The sequence below is a fragment of the Pelecanus crispus genome, chromosome 1 (assembly GCF_030463565.1).
Source record: "Pelecanus crispus isolate bPelCri1 chromosome 1, bPelCri1.pri, whole genome shotgun sequence".
NCBI lineage: Eukaryota > Metazoa > Chordata > Aves > Pelecaniformes > Pelecanidae > Pelecanus > Pelecanus crispus.
The window spans coordinates 172,712,355-172,727,753 of NC_134643.1; the positions used below are offsets into that span (position 1 = coordinate 172,712,355).

At 38.1% G+C, this 15,399-nt stretch overlaps 1 protein-coding gene across 1 annotated transcript; it reads right to left on the reverse strand.

Annotated features, from left to right (window-relative positions):
• Window positions 1–11,860: 11,860 nt before the first annotated feature.
• Window positions 11,861–14,766, reverse strand: SLITRK5 (SLIT and NTRK like family member 5). The gene is given in 6 exon segments (XM_009481968.2): window positions 11,861–12,297; window positions 12,300–13,067; window positions 13,070–13,901; window positions 13,904–14,194; window positions 14,196–14,720; window positions 14,722–14,766. Coding segments are annotated over 6 exon segments (2,898 nt in total).
• Between the last annotated feature and the right edge of the window lie 633 nt (window positions 14,767–15,399).

Sequence of the window (15,399 nt, forward strand, 5' to 3'; positions counted from 1 at the left end):
CATTTCAGTGGTAGAAGTGACGTCTGAATGCAGCTTTTATTAGCTTCTTAAGTGCCCAGTGCTGTTCCCATTGGCAGTGCTCCCATTGACTTCAATCAGGACAGGAACAGGCCCTAATTTTGTAAGGCACTTTAGGATCCTTTGGGAAGAAAGGTGTTAGAAGAATACAAGCCATAATTTTCAATTAGTTGTCAACAAAACACTCTCATAAATATCTCCTATAGTCACAGAACATCATATCTTAATTTCAAATTTCAGTTTGCTGTAGCAATTTTAATGCTGCTGCTGAATGATTATTTGTCCAGGCACTGAGATTTTTTGTGACACCATGATTTTGTGACACCATAATTTTGTGACACAATAATTTCCAACTTTGACATGAAGCATTTTGATTCCTGAGCAATGAAAAAAAAAAAAACAAAACTAAGCCAACCAAAAGGATTTTTCTAATGCTATATAAAACAAGATAGACCGAAATACCTGCCTCTCTTTGGACTGATGTTGCCTAACTGTAGCTAAAACCTACTTTATATGTAAGTCTTTCATATGAAGGGTTAAAAGCTTGTGTATATCTAAAAAGGATGCTTACAGGTTTAAGATTTCGTAATATTCTAATTTTTCAACACTCTACATTCTGTATGCTTTTACTTTTGCATCTCTACATTTGGACAATGAAAACAAAATAATAGTTTTCACTTGTGGTAAAAACAATCCTTGCTTTCAGATTGTTTGTCCTGCAAATAACTACTTTCTTCTCAGTATTAAGAAATAGTTTTGACAACATTTATCTTTTAGATATTTGAAATTAAGAGATAAATATAAACTGACCATATTCCCCAAACATGATTTCACTAAAAAGACCTCCTATTTCATCACCATGACAATGTAGCTAGTTGTAACACAGAGAGGTCCATGGCCTCTTAGCCATTGTTCACTCACCTCCTAAAAACCCAGTGAGTCCCAAAAAGAAACATGACCTGATTTTTCAGAGTTCAATGACAACAACAAAACCAATAATAACAACAATTCTTATTGAAGCCTTTGGATGACAGCTGTTTAACATCTTTATATTTCATTCAAATTCTGTATTGCCTGTTCAAATAAAAAAGATCTAACTTTTTTAGAAGACAAGAGAAAATGAAGACATTTAAAACTTATAACTGCTTATCTTCCATATATGGCTTTACAGTTCAAGTCTCTGAATAAATAAAAATATTCATTAACCCTCCCAGTATCTTTCTGCCATTAGGTTTAAACATTATTATGAGTAAGCTTTTCAAGCCAGTAACATTCAATTAAAAACAAAATACAGGAAAACAAAAGGCATTTCAGAAATTGAACTGGCATTAGATTTCAAGGTCCTCAGGCCTTTCTGAGCATATCAAAGTGCTCTTTGATACACAGACCTAATTGCATATTGTCTACATGAGTAAAAACCGAAAGTTCCCTTTTTAGAGGAAGACAAGACTTTGGTAACAGTAATCATTATCCTAATATGTTCAGAAACACTTATTTCATCAAGCAAACCAGAACTCAGACTAAGGACTGACTTAAGACTGTATATGTCGGACTTATATTTGAATTCCTTTTCTTCACATACGAACGTGTGTTACACAAAAATTCTGACTGAACCTGATGGCTACTCACATCAATCAACTTATTCACGTGTGGAAGTAGTCAGAGAATAAAAATCTACCTTTGATCTTTTGTCTTCATTGTTGTGTTAAAATATCTTTCTGTTAGGGCTGGGAAGTAATATTGAGCTTTAATGATTAAATGATCATTTGTGATCAACACACAGAGCAGGAGGCACGGGTAACTAAGTATAAGACAAACATAAAAGAAAAATAGTTTCACTATGTAACTGTAAGTTGAAATTACATAGTATTGATCAGGCCGAAGTTGGGAAATTTGATATTTCACCATAGATTATTACATAGAGCAGTAAATAATTCTCAAATATTCAAATAGCAAATGAGGTTAAACTAATACATATTTTAACATTTTTAAAAGTGAGTCCCATTCACTTGGACAATTGATCCTAAGATAAATATTATGAAGACAAAATGATGAGAAGATGTTTTTCTTCTCGATAATTAAACCTCTGATCCTAACCAAATTAACAAAGACTTCTTAGTAATCTGAGAATTCTTAAGAAATATTTAATTACAGATAATATTCAGTATAAAATATACTGAAAATTATAGAGCACATTCAGTATATAAAATTATGTATGGATGAAAAATTATTAACCATTATAAATACATTCAATTATGTTTCTAAAAATTGGTGAATTTAGAATCATTGTTTTAACTGCTTTTCATATTTATAGAAACAACTTTTCTCAAAAGAGTAGCAATGTCTTATTTTTTAGGAAAAGAAAATTGTTAAAGAAGAGTTGATGTACAAGTTAGTACAATATGCATTAGTAGCCTTTTACCATTTAAAACTTTTTAAGTAATATATTGCACAATAAACCTAATAGATTATACTGTTCAACATGATATTATTGTATACTGCCACTTACTTGTTCGTAGCTATTACCTGCCGTGCCAAGAAGGTAAAAAGAAACATTTCAGATCCGATCAGAAATTGTTGATAAGGAGTTCATTTTACCACTTAAGTTACCTGCTGAAAAGCTTCATTATATAAGCATTGCCTACTTATAAGACAGTTCTTCTTTTTGAGACAAAGTGCATTAAAAAAAAAAGCGTCATTCTGCACTGACTGGTGCCCCAGGCATTACATACATATGAATATATGTTTATGCACGTATGTATTCATGTTACAGATTTATACTAATGATGCTATAGATTTTTTTAAAAAAATTCCTACCGAAAACATAATTTCCTTTGACATTGATGAGGATTTTGCTTAAGTTCTTATTCCAGCTACCAGAGCTACAACAGCAAATGCTTATGCCTCTTCACTGCCTCACAGTGTAAGAATGGAGAAAGAAGGAGGGAAGAAACGTAGACCATATGATACTGCTTAGAAAATCAACAGCTATCTAAGAGTGCAGTAGTTTTCTTTAACAGAAAATATACATGCTTAAGAACAATAGCTTAGATCCTTCTGCAGACAATTGTGCTCCGTACTTGAAATAAAATAAAATGCAGACTTCAAAACAAAGACAAGCAGTTTGATTCAGTAATGTGTAGGAAAAAAGAATGAGACAAGGAAACAGAAAATTAAAATAGAAAATGTATAACTGTTAACTCCATTTTAAAGAGTTTAAACATTAAAGTTATAAACTTAATGAACCCATAAATATATAGCATTTTAAAACCATTTCCACAGCCAGTATTAACTACATTGCATGCTATCTTTGGATGGAAATAAACTAAAAATATCCACCCTTAAAAGATCAAGCATAATTTAATCACTGAAGAAAGAAAACAACCTTTAGAAACACGTAAAGTTATAACTGATAGAGATGTTATAACTGATTGAGATTTGAAACACCTTTGCAGCAGGTATTTTCCCTATGCAAGGTAAAGCTAATAAACAGTCTCTAACAAGGAAGAGACAAAACAAACTGTAAAAACATTCCATACTTTCAAAAAATGAAATCAAGGGGAGAATTTTCAGTCACTTCAAAAACATCAAATAGATTAGCCATTTTTTCCTTTGATGCAGTTTTCATCATCACCAAAGGAAGATATTTATACTTGGGAAGAAATCATTCAGCAGAATAGTCATTCTTTGAAAGTATATGGTTCAAGTTCTTTGATCTTAATGTAGGCATTTCTTATAAATTTGAAAAGAAAAATGTACATATTCTTGAATTTTGAGCTTAATGTGAAACATACTGTAACATATACATTTGGGTTTGTCATAAATTATCAGATAAAATCTAACTGAATATGCAGTACTGTATGTAACTGTGCATAAACTCATGTAACCACATCATTATATCACTTATAAATAGTTCTATGAATAACTTAAAAAACCTGTGACAACTATTCAAAATTACATGTCTAATACATTTTAGATAAATGTAATGACATATTTGACTCAACTTAATAAACTACCAACCTGAAAATGCATTTAAAATGTTTAATTTTATAAATTGTAAAATAGAATTTACAATGATAAAACTGTATCATAGCTGAAGAGTATCAATACTGTGAACAACCTGCTTTAATTTTAGCAGAAAGCAAGTGCCATTGGGACTACCAACTTTTTTATAGCTGTGACTAAAGAACTGAATAGTTGACCTAAGTTCAGCATTTAGAAAGAGAACAAATCTTTGTCATGCAATAATTACTACATAATTAAATATAGTTATGGATTTATTATTTTAAAACTCAATTCAGATATCTAATAGTGAGAGCTTTGTAAGAACTGTTTCAATTTTCATAAATACATTTGGTATGTGTTTATTTATCCATTTGACTGGACAAACTAATTGCTATTGTAATGAAGTTACAGCAAAGTTAAATTCAGGCCACTCCTGTTATGTGATACTAATTCAAATGTAAAAGGTAGAGTTTAAAGGTGCAGGAATATTAATGCCCCTCAATCTATATTCAGACAGTTGCAAACTGGATTTGGGCCTGAACTTCTGTTCCTAGCAACCCCAAAACAACAATTAGATTAGTATATTAGACAAGCTGAAGTCTTGTAGGACTGGAGTGACGTTTTGGTGACTCTGGATATAGCATTTATATGCTACATATGCTATATGTAGCAATTTTGCTTCATTCCAGGCCTAAAAGCTTTCAAAGCAAACATGAAATATTCTTACATCACAATAAAGATGATGTTATTTAAAGAAATATAGATAAATGTAAGTGTATGCATACATGCATACATATATACTTATATATGCGTACTTATATATATGTATACATATGCTTCCATATATACACACACACACACATATATGTATATTTCTTTTTTAAAAATACAGATGGTAAAAAATACAGATGGTTAAAATAATAATATACTTGGTAATTAAACTCTGTTTTCAGAAATTAGAAAACTATACTAGATTGTCACCTTTCAAGTTTTAAGAATCTTAGTTATTACTTTTATTTAAAAATATTTTTGAATAAAGATGATATGATGTCTCTGACAACAGCAATCTCACACTTTGTCCCCTTTCCCAAATAGGAATATAAGCTTTTTGTCACAGTATTGGTACAAAATTACCAGAAGGTGTTGATAATCTAATGTTCACAAAATTAGATATATTGTTGCAATCATGAGAAGAAAATGTTTTATTACATGAAATATTGAACTAGACAATTATTATTTAAACTTTTTATCTTAGCCCACTCTAGACATTTTTTTGGAAGGTCACCCAGAACCATGTCATGATATACAACAGTAATCATGTCCAAACAGAAAAAAAAAATCCATTTATGTTTGACATGGTCTATAGTTTTCTGCAAAATTTAAAAATACTGTAAATCTGAGGCTGCAAAATTGCAGTAGAAGTGGTTGCATCTTTGCAAAAACACCACAAAGGGAACAATTTTTATCAATAGTTATTTCATCTAATTCAAGGTTTCAGGACCAAGCCCACAGAATTAAAGGTATGTTGTCAGTTCATATGGTCCATCATTCTCAAGAACCGCATTTGTATATGTGGATGTAAACTGAACTTCCCATATAATGAGTACAATATGGTTCCCAGATAAATTTTACAGTGCTATACTACATTAATGTTCAGTTAATTTGTCAGCAGATTGGAAATAGATGTAATTCATTTTGGAGGTACATAGGAGAACTACAAACATTTATCATTACTGTATTCAAATTTTTCCCTTTAGAAAACAAAAAATGCTGAGAGTGGCTTATTTCAATGACAAAAAGCCAAACTTAAAAGAGCAAGGTAAATGTTTTGTAACTTCCTTAAGTCAATGGAATCCAGTTTTGTACTTACACAACTAGAAGCAAAATGTGGCCCATTAGCTGTAAGTTAAATAGTTAATTTGATAACCATTTAATTACAAACTTCATTACACTTTATTTCTTTGTATATTCAATTAACTAAATGCCTCTGGTTCCTAGGACCTAAATGTGCCTCTTTTTGTTTCCTAACTGTTCTGTTCAGTGTTTTAAGAATGAACAATTATTCGAAAGAATAATTGTGCTTAGTATTTCTGGAGTATTATCATACTGCTAGGTCCTCTGGAATGTAGCTGAATAATGAACAGAAAAAACACTATAAATTGTAAAGACTTATGATATTTATATTAGGATAGTATTTATACATAGATGAATAAACAGAAATCTGTAAGACAATATTACTGGACTGCAAGGAGATCTATGTGCTCTCATTTCATCGGAGAACATTGTAAAACTTCTTGGAAGAGTTGGGAAATGATGTAAATGAAGAATTAGTACAGCCACCCCATTCAGAGTGCTGCTATCCTGCCCACTCCTCTCACAGAACTGCCTCACTCATGTACTCCTCCATCCTCTTGTCGCTCCTTAGCTTGAGGTTCTACACTTTCCAGAGTGAATGGATGCTGCAGAAAGGAGGTACATTTCCCTACAATCAAATAATCAATACAGGTGTGAAGACCATTTGAAGGCTGACAGCTATGGAATTATGTCTGCCATTCACTCTCTCTTTTCACCCCATTTTTCTTGTTTAATGCCAGTAGCGCCAACAGTGTTCTCAGTTCTGCATAAGACAAAGAAAGATTTGGGCCCCCTTCTCTAGAGGCTGGTTTGGAGACGTGCATTTCAGTATGCCAGTCTTTAACCAAATGAAAGGCTATTCAGGCTCCCTGGAGACACTGAGCAATATAAAGAACCTGCCCTCTAAAAATGAAGGAGCTCTTGTTTACCCTGTCCTTCAGGATGTAGTGCCTTAATGGACTCACCCCCTGAGAGGGAACCATATGCATTAAGCAGACTATTAAGTTTCTGTAAGAAACACACAACATGCTGGTCAGACATTTTAGCTCCAGCTAAATGAAAGTCTAAACAACCTACAGAACCAGGATGTTACCTTCATATTTTACCAACAACCATGATTTGCTATTCCTGCCTTTTCAGATGTATTTTCTAAATTGTGTTTTCCATGGGTCAGCGGGTCTTTTTTAATGATATTTTAACATTAATTTTGTTATATTACTTTAAGGATTAAATTATTATGTCATATCAGAAAAGGTACCACCACATCTAACATGTTTTCCTAAAGGAACACTCCTCAGAATTAGCTATATATTATGTAAAAAATGAAAACATAGCAAAAATTCAGAAATTAAATACTGCAGTATACGGAATCAACTGAACGTGTTTTTACAACTTTAAGTGACTATTAAAATAATAAGATGAAAATCTATAAAAAGTGTTAGAATTTGGTCCCTAGAAGTATAATAGTGGAAGCCGCATTTATGTCAGACTTCTAATTGATGATGGAGCTGACATAGCATCTGGTGTTTCAAGTAGTGTGTAAGAATGTCTAGAAATTACAAGATATATCTTCTGGGATTAACCAGCTGAAATTCTCCTTTTATCAAAGATAGGAGTAAAGTATGTAATACAGAAAAGACAAGGAGAGGAGAGGAGAGGAGAGGAGAGGAGAGGAGAGGAGAGGAGAGGAGACGAGACGAGACGAGACGAGACGAGAGGAGACAAGAGGAGAGAAAAGAAAAGAAAAGAAAAGAAAAGAAAAGAAAAGAAAAGAAAAGAAAAGAAAAGAAAAGAAAAGAAAAGAAAAGAAAAGAAAAGAAAAGAAAAGAAAAGAAAAGAAAAGAAAAGAAAAGAAAAGAGAAAAGAAAAGAAAAGAAAAGAAAAGAAAAGAAAAGAAAAGAAAAGAAAAGAAAAGAAGAGAAAAGAGAAAAGAAGAGAAAAGAAAAAAAGAAGAGAAAAGAAAAAAGAAGAGAAAAGAAGAGAAAAGAAAAGAAAAGAAAAGAAAAGAAAAGAAAAGAAAAGAAAAGAAAAGAAAAGAAAAGAAAAGAAAAGAAAAGAAAAGAAAAGAAAAGAAAAGAAAAGAAAAGAAAAGAAAAGAAAAGAAAAGAAAAGAAAAGAAAAGAGAGGAAGAATGAACAAAGATAAAGGGGAGAGAGAGAGGAAAAAAGGTATCTCACCCCTAAATTCACCATTAATATTTAAGACATTAAATTGGCACAATATGAAAAAAACAAAAGAAAGTACAAAGACTATTTCTTTTGCTTCTAAGAATAAATATTCCATATTATCACAGTCCATAGTTTGACTCTAGTAGTTACAGTGAGAATTTAGGATTCTCTTACACATTTTTTCTTCTTTTGTCATGCACTTTTGAAATAAAATGTGAGGCCATATGAGTGATTCAGTAAGCTCAGTTTTACTTGTCAAAAGACTTAAAAAAAAAAAAAGGGGGGGGAGGGAAATCACTTTAATAACCAACCTAAACCAGTCTGATAACCAGCATAAAACAAGTTAAAATAATATTCAGAATTCTTAAAATAGGGATTTTTTTTTTTCTTCTTAAACTTTTACCCCTTTGGTCAGCACTAACTCAGCAAATCATCATGCAGAAGGTTTCACTGATCTTGCTAACAAAACAAAGGTCATATTCTTACACAAATGTTTTTCCTTTAAACAAATTATCCAGTGCTTTCAAATCAGAAGCACATCTCCCTTTGTCAACTCACATTCCCATCTATTTTTTCTTACTATAATTTTCTACAGATGATATATGATTATAGCCATTAAATGGGAAACCTCACTCCTGTTGAAGTCCTCATTCACAAATAGCCCTTTCAGGTGTGTTTCAGGATAATTATAGACTAAAGAATATTATTTTGCACTCTGTATACTTTTTTAAAGATTTATCTTCAAGAATGCACTTTCTGAAGGTAATTGATGCCATTTAATTTTTTTCTGCTATAATGGAACTGATAATATAATTTTTCTGCTGAAGATGAGAAATTGAAGAGGTTTAAATTAATTGTTCTGATTTTAGTGTAGACCCATAGAAAAATTCTTCATTACCAGTTATTAAGTGTGTGTAGAAAACATGGAAGCAGCAGTACTACCGGCCTCAGAAATGGCAGCATCAGAATGTAAGCATAAACAGACTGCTGAGGCATTTCTACCAGCTATTTCTTACAAATCCAAGCAATTCCTGCTCATTTACTCATTTGTGGATGCTGCCTCTTTGTGGCAGAATGCCATGTAAAATGTACCTTTCACATTAAGGACATAATCCTACATTTGTATTCACACCAATGTAAATTCCTGTTTATAAATTCAGAATCACAGAGGAAAAAAAAAAAAAAAAGTACATGGACAGACACATACTGTTTGCAGGACCTTCTCATTCAATCCTTACTGAGTTGGACTTTCTCTTAGTGAATGACAAAGCCAGTGAGGCTGAAAATTTTCTTACTTATACCCATTTAACAAAAGTGTGCCTCTACTGAGTTTAAATGGAAGGAGAACCAGGCCACTGGTTTCAGCAATAGTTATAAAGGAGGTAATTCAAAATTAGGGCTCCAGAACTGCACCTCAGGCAGCAATACTCACATCTCTCACTAGTGTCAATGGGAAGTCTGCGGGAGATCGAGAGCAGCGCACAGAATAGCCATGTGTTGTGTCTCTTGTGACAAAAGAACACTCCTCATATCTGCATTTCAAACTGAAATAGCACTCCACTTACTAAACTGTCCAAGCTAAATACAGTCGTGCTTTTTCTTTTTTTTTTCCCCCTCAGTGTGGGTGGCATAGAGGGAAGAACACATGCCGACAAAACATTTATATTGAATTCCAAAGGACCAGTTATATAGCTTTGTTTTTGTAGAAAGTGACAGATTGTACATGGATAGGAAAAGCAGAACAGAACAGAACCCTTTTGCAATAAAAGATGTACTAGTGAGCAACTCTGCAAACAATACCAAACATGATAACCTAATGAAGGAAGACAAAACTAGATGTGAAATAATAACTTACCCTGTTCAATATATTAAAGACCACTTCAGCAAGGAAACAAAATGTAAATATAAAACTATCCTATCCAATATGTTGGTGAAACACATACCTGTGTGCCACTCTCTGATCCATGTTATATATGCTGGTAATTACCTTATGTTGTGTTTTAAAAGTAGACAGCACGTTATGCCTAAAAATGTTGGATCTTTCTGATGAGCCATAATTGCTAGTAAAGAGAATCCAATGTACAAACAGATGATTTTGGCAAGAAATTTTAAACTTCAGATACTCATTACTTCATGTTCTTACATTTCAAATATTTATCAAGTGTTTATTCAGAAACTATTAAAAAATCACATGTGCTGGGATACATATGAGACATCAGTTGTCCCATCTTACAGTGATGCTGTGTTTATGAATATCCTTGCCATTGCCTGCTGCCCAAAGGGGTAAAGACATTGTATGTGTACAGTCCATCATTTGGTCTTTCAGGATGCCAGTAAACACTTGGATCTGTACAAGTGCAATCGTACTTGACTAAACAATCAGAAACTGGCTACAACAGTTGTAAAATCATTATATTTTGGTTAACTAATGAAAAATAAAAAAAACAAACAAACAAAAAAGAAAACTGACAAATCAAAAATGAAACACTTTTTTTTCCTGCTAAAATGAATGTCTTCTACATGTCTCTCACTAGTTTGCCCAACCAGATGCCTGAGCAGGAGGTTGCTAAAAGGTACATTTTTAAATAGAGGAACACGATTTTTTCCTATTGAGATCAGATTATATGTCTTAGATTGTCTGTTAAAATTTGGTCATAATTGGCATTATCTGTAGTGATTTAAAAGGTCCTCCTGATACTACATCAGCTTTGGAAAAAAGCTCTCAATGTAGTGCTACACTTTAAAGCAATCCACAGACTTTGGACCCCATCCTGAAAAAAGAAAAAAACACTTAAACATGCCAGTAGTTTTACTTGTAAGCATAGTTCTGCATCCTCTGTCCTAATCTTTTGGGCATTTGACTGACTTTGCTCAATGAGTGAGTCTATGGGACTACACACATTGGTAAAGTTGTTCATGTGCTTAAGTGCCTGCAGGATGAACACTTAAGCCGGGACCTCTTTCACACGTAGAGATACTCAAGTGAGTAAGAATTTGCAGGATTAGGCCCTAAAATAGTGAAGGAAAGAGAAATGCTAATGTGCATATAAAAATAGGTGCTACAATAAAATATTTTTTTATATTTCATCAATAAGTTATTTTCACTAACCGGTTATGGATCATATATCTCTGCACTCTTTAATGATTTGTCCACATCTACAGTGATCCTTTTAAAGATCATAATATATTTTTTAATTCAAAAGTCCAGAAAGCATACAAACACATCCTTAAAAAAAGGAAACCTTGTATTAAAGTTGGGGTGTGCTAATCTCTCCATAAAAGCCATTTAGACTCACCCATGGCTAAAAGGGGAAAATGTGCGCTGTACTCTTCAATCAGAAAGAAAACAAAATTGAACAATGTGTGTACAAAAAAAAGTGACCATGACTTTTGTACCTGTAACCTGAATATGACCTGACAAGACCCTCCTGCCACCTTCTCCAAGCACGTATGGACATACGTGCGAGCGCACAATGCCAGCGCTGTGCCCAATTTACTCACTAGATGGTTTCCTACTTCCAAACGCAGTAAAAGAAAAAAAAAAAGAAGGAAAAAAAATGAAAAGAAAAAAAAAAAAGAAAAGAAACAGCACACCCTTTCAGAAACATTCCCCGAAGCTGAAAAATCCTGTGCCAAGGCACTTCACCCTACAATAAAATGAATTAAAGGGGGGGAAAAAAGGAGGAGGATGAGGTGGGGGGGGGAGGTCAGCATTTACGTTTCTTTGTTTTGCCTGTGGTTGTTAAATACAAATACTCTAGAGAAGGAGCTGCTGTGGTTGGCGGGGGGGGGGGGGGGGGGGGGGGGGCTGTTTCTCAGAACTGGCTGAATGTGGTCTGTTTTTCCAGCACTTCGAGGTAGTCCGGCTCTGCGTTTAGTTTTGCTTTTAGCTCCAGGTACTCGTTCCTGTTGGGCTCTACATAGACAGTACTCGGGGGGCTGTAGAGCACCGTCTCCCGGAGCCTGCCGTCCCCCGGCCCCGGGTGCAAGTACTGGTGGGCGCGCCTAAGGTCATAGTTGGGGGAGTAGGTGTAGGCGGCGGGGAGCTTGGGGTAGTCGGGGAGGGTGGAGCCGGGCGTGCCCAGCGTGGAGGAGGAGGAGTGTTTGTCGGGCTCCAAAATGCCCCTGTAAAAGCGATCGGCGTCTTGCACCGGGGAGAGCGGCTCCTCCCGCGGCTCGATGGTGCTCACGCTGTACGCGGGGCTGCGCACGGCCGCGTCCTCCCCGCCGGGCGCCGGCGGCGGCGGGGCGGCGGGGGGGGCGGCGCGCCCCCCGCGGGCTGCAGGGGGTGGCCGCTGTAGGTGACCTTGAGCTCGTGGAGGTCTTTGTAATCCTCTCCCGCGTTGCCCTCCCGGGAGCGGTAGATGGGGTTTTTGCACATGTGGCCCAGGGGGTGCGGGATGTACTCGTAGACGTGGCCGGCGGGGGTCTTCACTTTGGGCAGCGCCGCGCCGCCCCCGCCGCCGCCGCCCCCGCCGCCGCCGCCGCCGCGGTGGGCCGGGTGCTGCTGGAGGTGGGGGTGGTGGTGGTGGTGGTGGTGGCCGCCGCTGTAGACGCTGTACTGCATGTTGAAGGAGCTCACGTCGGAGTTGTTGGCGCTGGCGTGGTCCCCCGGGCCCTTCTTGCGCCGCTTCATCACCAGGACGAAGAGCCCCGCCGCCACGAAGACGGACATGATGAAGACCAGCAGCAGGCTGAGGATCAGCACCGAGAGCGGCACCGAGGAGCTGCCGGCGGCACCGCCCGCGGGCGCAGAGCCGCCTGCCGCCGCCGTGCCGTTGAGGCGCACGGTGGAGGACGACGGGGTGGTCCTGGCCGGCAGCTGGCCCGGGGACGGCGTTGGCGTGGAGACGACGATGTCCGAGTAGTCGGGGCACAGCAGCTCCGCCCGGACGGCCCGCATGTCGCTCTGGGCGAACTTCTTAGGGGACTCGCAGATAACCTGGTCCACCAGGACACCGGTGTTGAGCTGCTCCAGCCACAGCTTCATGCCCACCACGTCGCAGGTGCAGTCCCAGGGGTCTCGTGCAGGTCGATCTGCAGCAGGGATTTCAGCTGATCCAGCACCCCGCTCACTGGCAGGTAGGAGAAGTGGTTGCTCCGCAGGCTCAGCCTGTAGAGAGACAGACCAGAAAAAATGTTCCCCGGCAAAGACCTCAGCAGATTGTTGTTCAAAAACAAGAGCTGAAGGTTGGGGACAGGTTCAAAGGTGCCCGCCTCTATCTCCCGGATGACGTTGTACTGCAGGAAGAGGTACTGCAGGCTTTGCAGCCCATAGAACAGCTCTGGGCTCAGCCGCTCAATCCGGTTCCCGTTCAGGTACAGCCTGCGCAAATTAGTTAAATCCCCAAAAGCCCGGTCCTGAATGACCGAGATCCGATTATTGCCCAGGTGCAGCAAATCCAGCCCAGTAGCATCCACAAAATCTGCCCTGCGGACCAGAGCAATGTAGTTTTCTGTCAGATACATCTTCTTAGGATTATAGGGTTTGGGCTGCAGTTCAGAAATGCTCTCAATCTTCCTCTCCTGACAATTGACATTGAGGCCCAGATCAGAAATCTGCAAGTTGCAAGTGCAGGCAGTGGGGCACTCCAAAGGCACCGGGGATTTGGTCTGGTAGGCAATGCTGGGGCCGTAGTTGCTGTATCCCAGGTCTTTTGAGGGCAGGCGGGAGGTGGGGCGCACCCTCGTCTTGTTGGGTTGGCGGGTCCCTTTGGGGGGCTTCAAGGGGGATTTGTAAACAGCTGAAGAAGAAGTGGCCACGGAGTTGACTGAAGCCGGGGTAGTGTGGAAATACCCTGTGGTGCTCAGTGGTGTCTGCGGTCTCATTTCATAATCCGAGATGAGCCTCCTGGGGCCAAAGCTCGCTGCTTGGAGACTTCATCCAAGTCTCGACCATGTAAGCGAAAGGGAGTCTCACAAACCACATCTCCAACCAGAGCAGAGTAGGAGATACTGTCCAACCAATCCTTTAGAGCAATCAGCTCACAGGAGCAATTCCAGGGATTTTCCTCCAGCTGCAGCTCCACCACTTTATCCATGTGCTGCAAAAGGCCCACATAGGGCAACAGCTTCAGCCGGTTACCCCTCAGGTCCAGGTGAGTTAAGGGTACAAAACGGAAAAGGTTGTTGGGCAAACTGGAGAGGAGGGTTATCATTGAGAATCAGCACCTGCAGCAAATGCAGTTTGCTGAAGGCATTGGGTTCAATGACGCTAATGTAATTATAATCGACCTGTAGGTATTCCAAACTCTCTAGCCCAAGGAAAGTGTCATCTCGTAAAAGTTCCAGCTTGTTGTTGTTCAGGTGCAGCCTCCTTAAACCTCTCAGACCATGAAAGGCCCCCGTTTCGATGTCTTGTATGTCATTGCTCCCCAGATGCAAATTGGAAGCCCCCGTGTAATTGACAAACTGGTTCGGGTACAGCCTGTTCAAAAGGTTCCCAGACAACAAGAGGTGGTAGACAGGGAACCTTGGTGGACTGATCTCAAAAAGGCTGATGATCCCTCTGTTTTCACAGCTCACTGTTAAGATGCTGTCCTTCTCCTCACAAGGACATGCATTATCACAGATTTCCCCATAATATTCGATGCTTTCTGCCCACGAAAGGACTAGCGATGGTTAAAGCAATAATGCGATCGTCTGCAGCAGCCCAATCCAGATATGCATTTTTTTTGTTGAGGTCCTGTTCCAAAGTTACTGTAGAGCAGCAAGCGTACATTTTATTTCCTGTAAGGGTAAGGAGAAAAAAAAGAAAGCAACATGATAGCATAGCCCCATAAAATTTAAAATGGACACAAAGTTTATATATATCTTTAGCGGGGTAGAGGAATGGGTTGTTAATCGAACAAAAAAACCCTTCCATCACTTCTAATTCCCACACTTTCAAAAACTGGATGACATGCATTGATTAAAAGGTTGATGGGCAACTCCTAGTGAGTCAAATGCCTGCGGTGTTTAAAAAGGTGAGGTCACAGCAGGAATTGTTCCGGTTCTATTCCTGTGGGGTGCATTTCAATGCTTCCTTGGATTTCTTTTTCACAACCAGCCCCATAAATATACATAAAAATGGCTGTCAGTTCAGTTTCACGGTTCTAATTTAAGAGAAAAGAAGCACCATTTTACGAGGTTTCCCACCTCCCCCTATTACCGGGCTCCCCCTTCCCTTCAGAACCTCCCCAGTGAACAGCGCACCAAGGTCTTCCCTCCTTCTACCTTGATTTTTAACCGGTGGTGGAAATGCCATGGTAGGAATCCAAAGAAAAATGCTCAGTGCTGAAAACGACAGCTTAATGCAACAGAGAGAATACTGACACATTCTCCACATCACCCATTTCTTAAAACTGTTTAATGG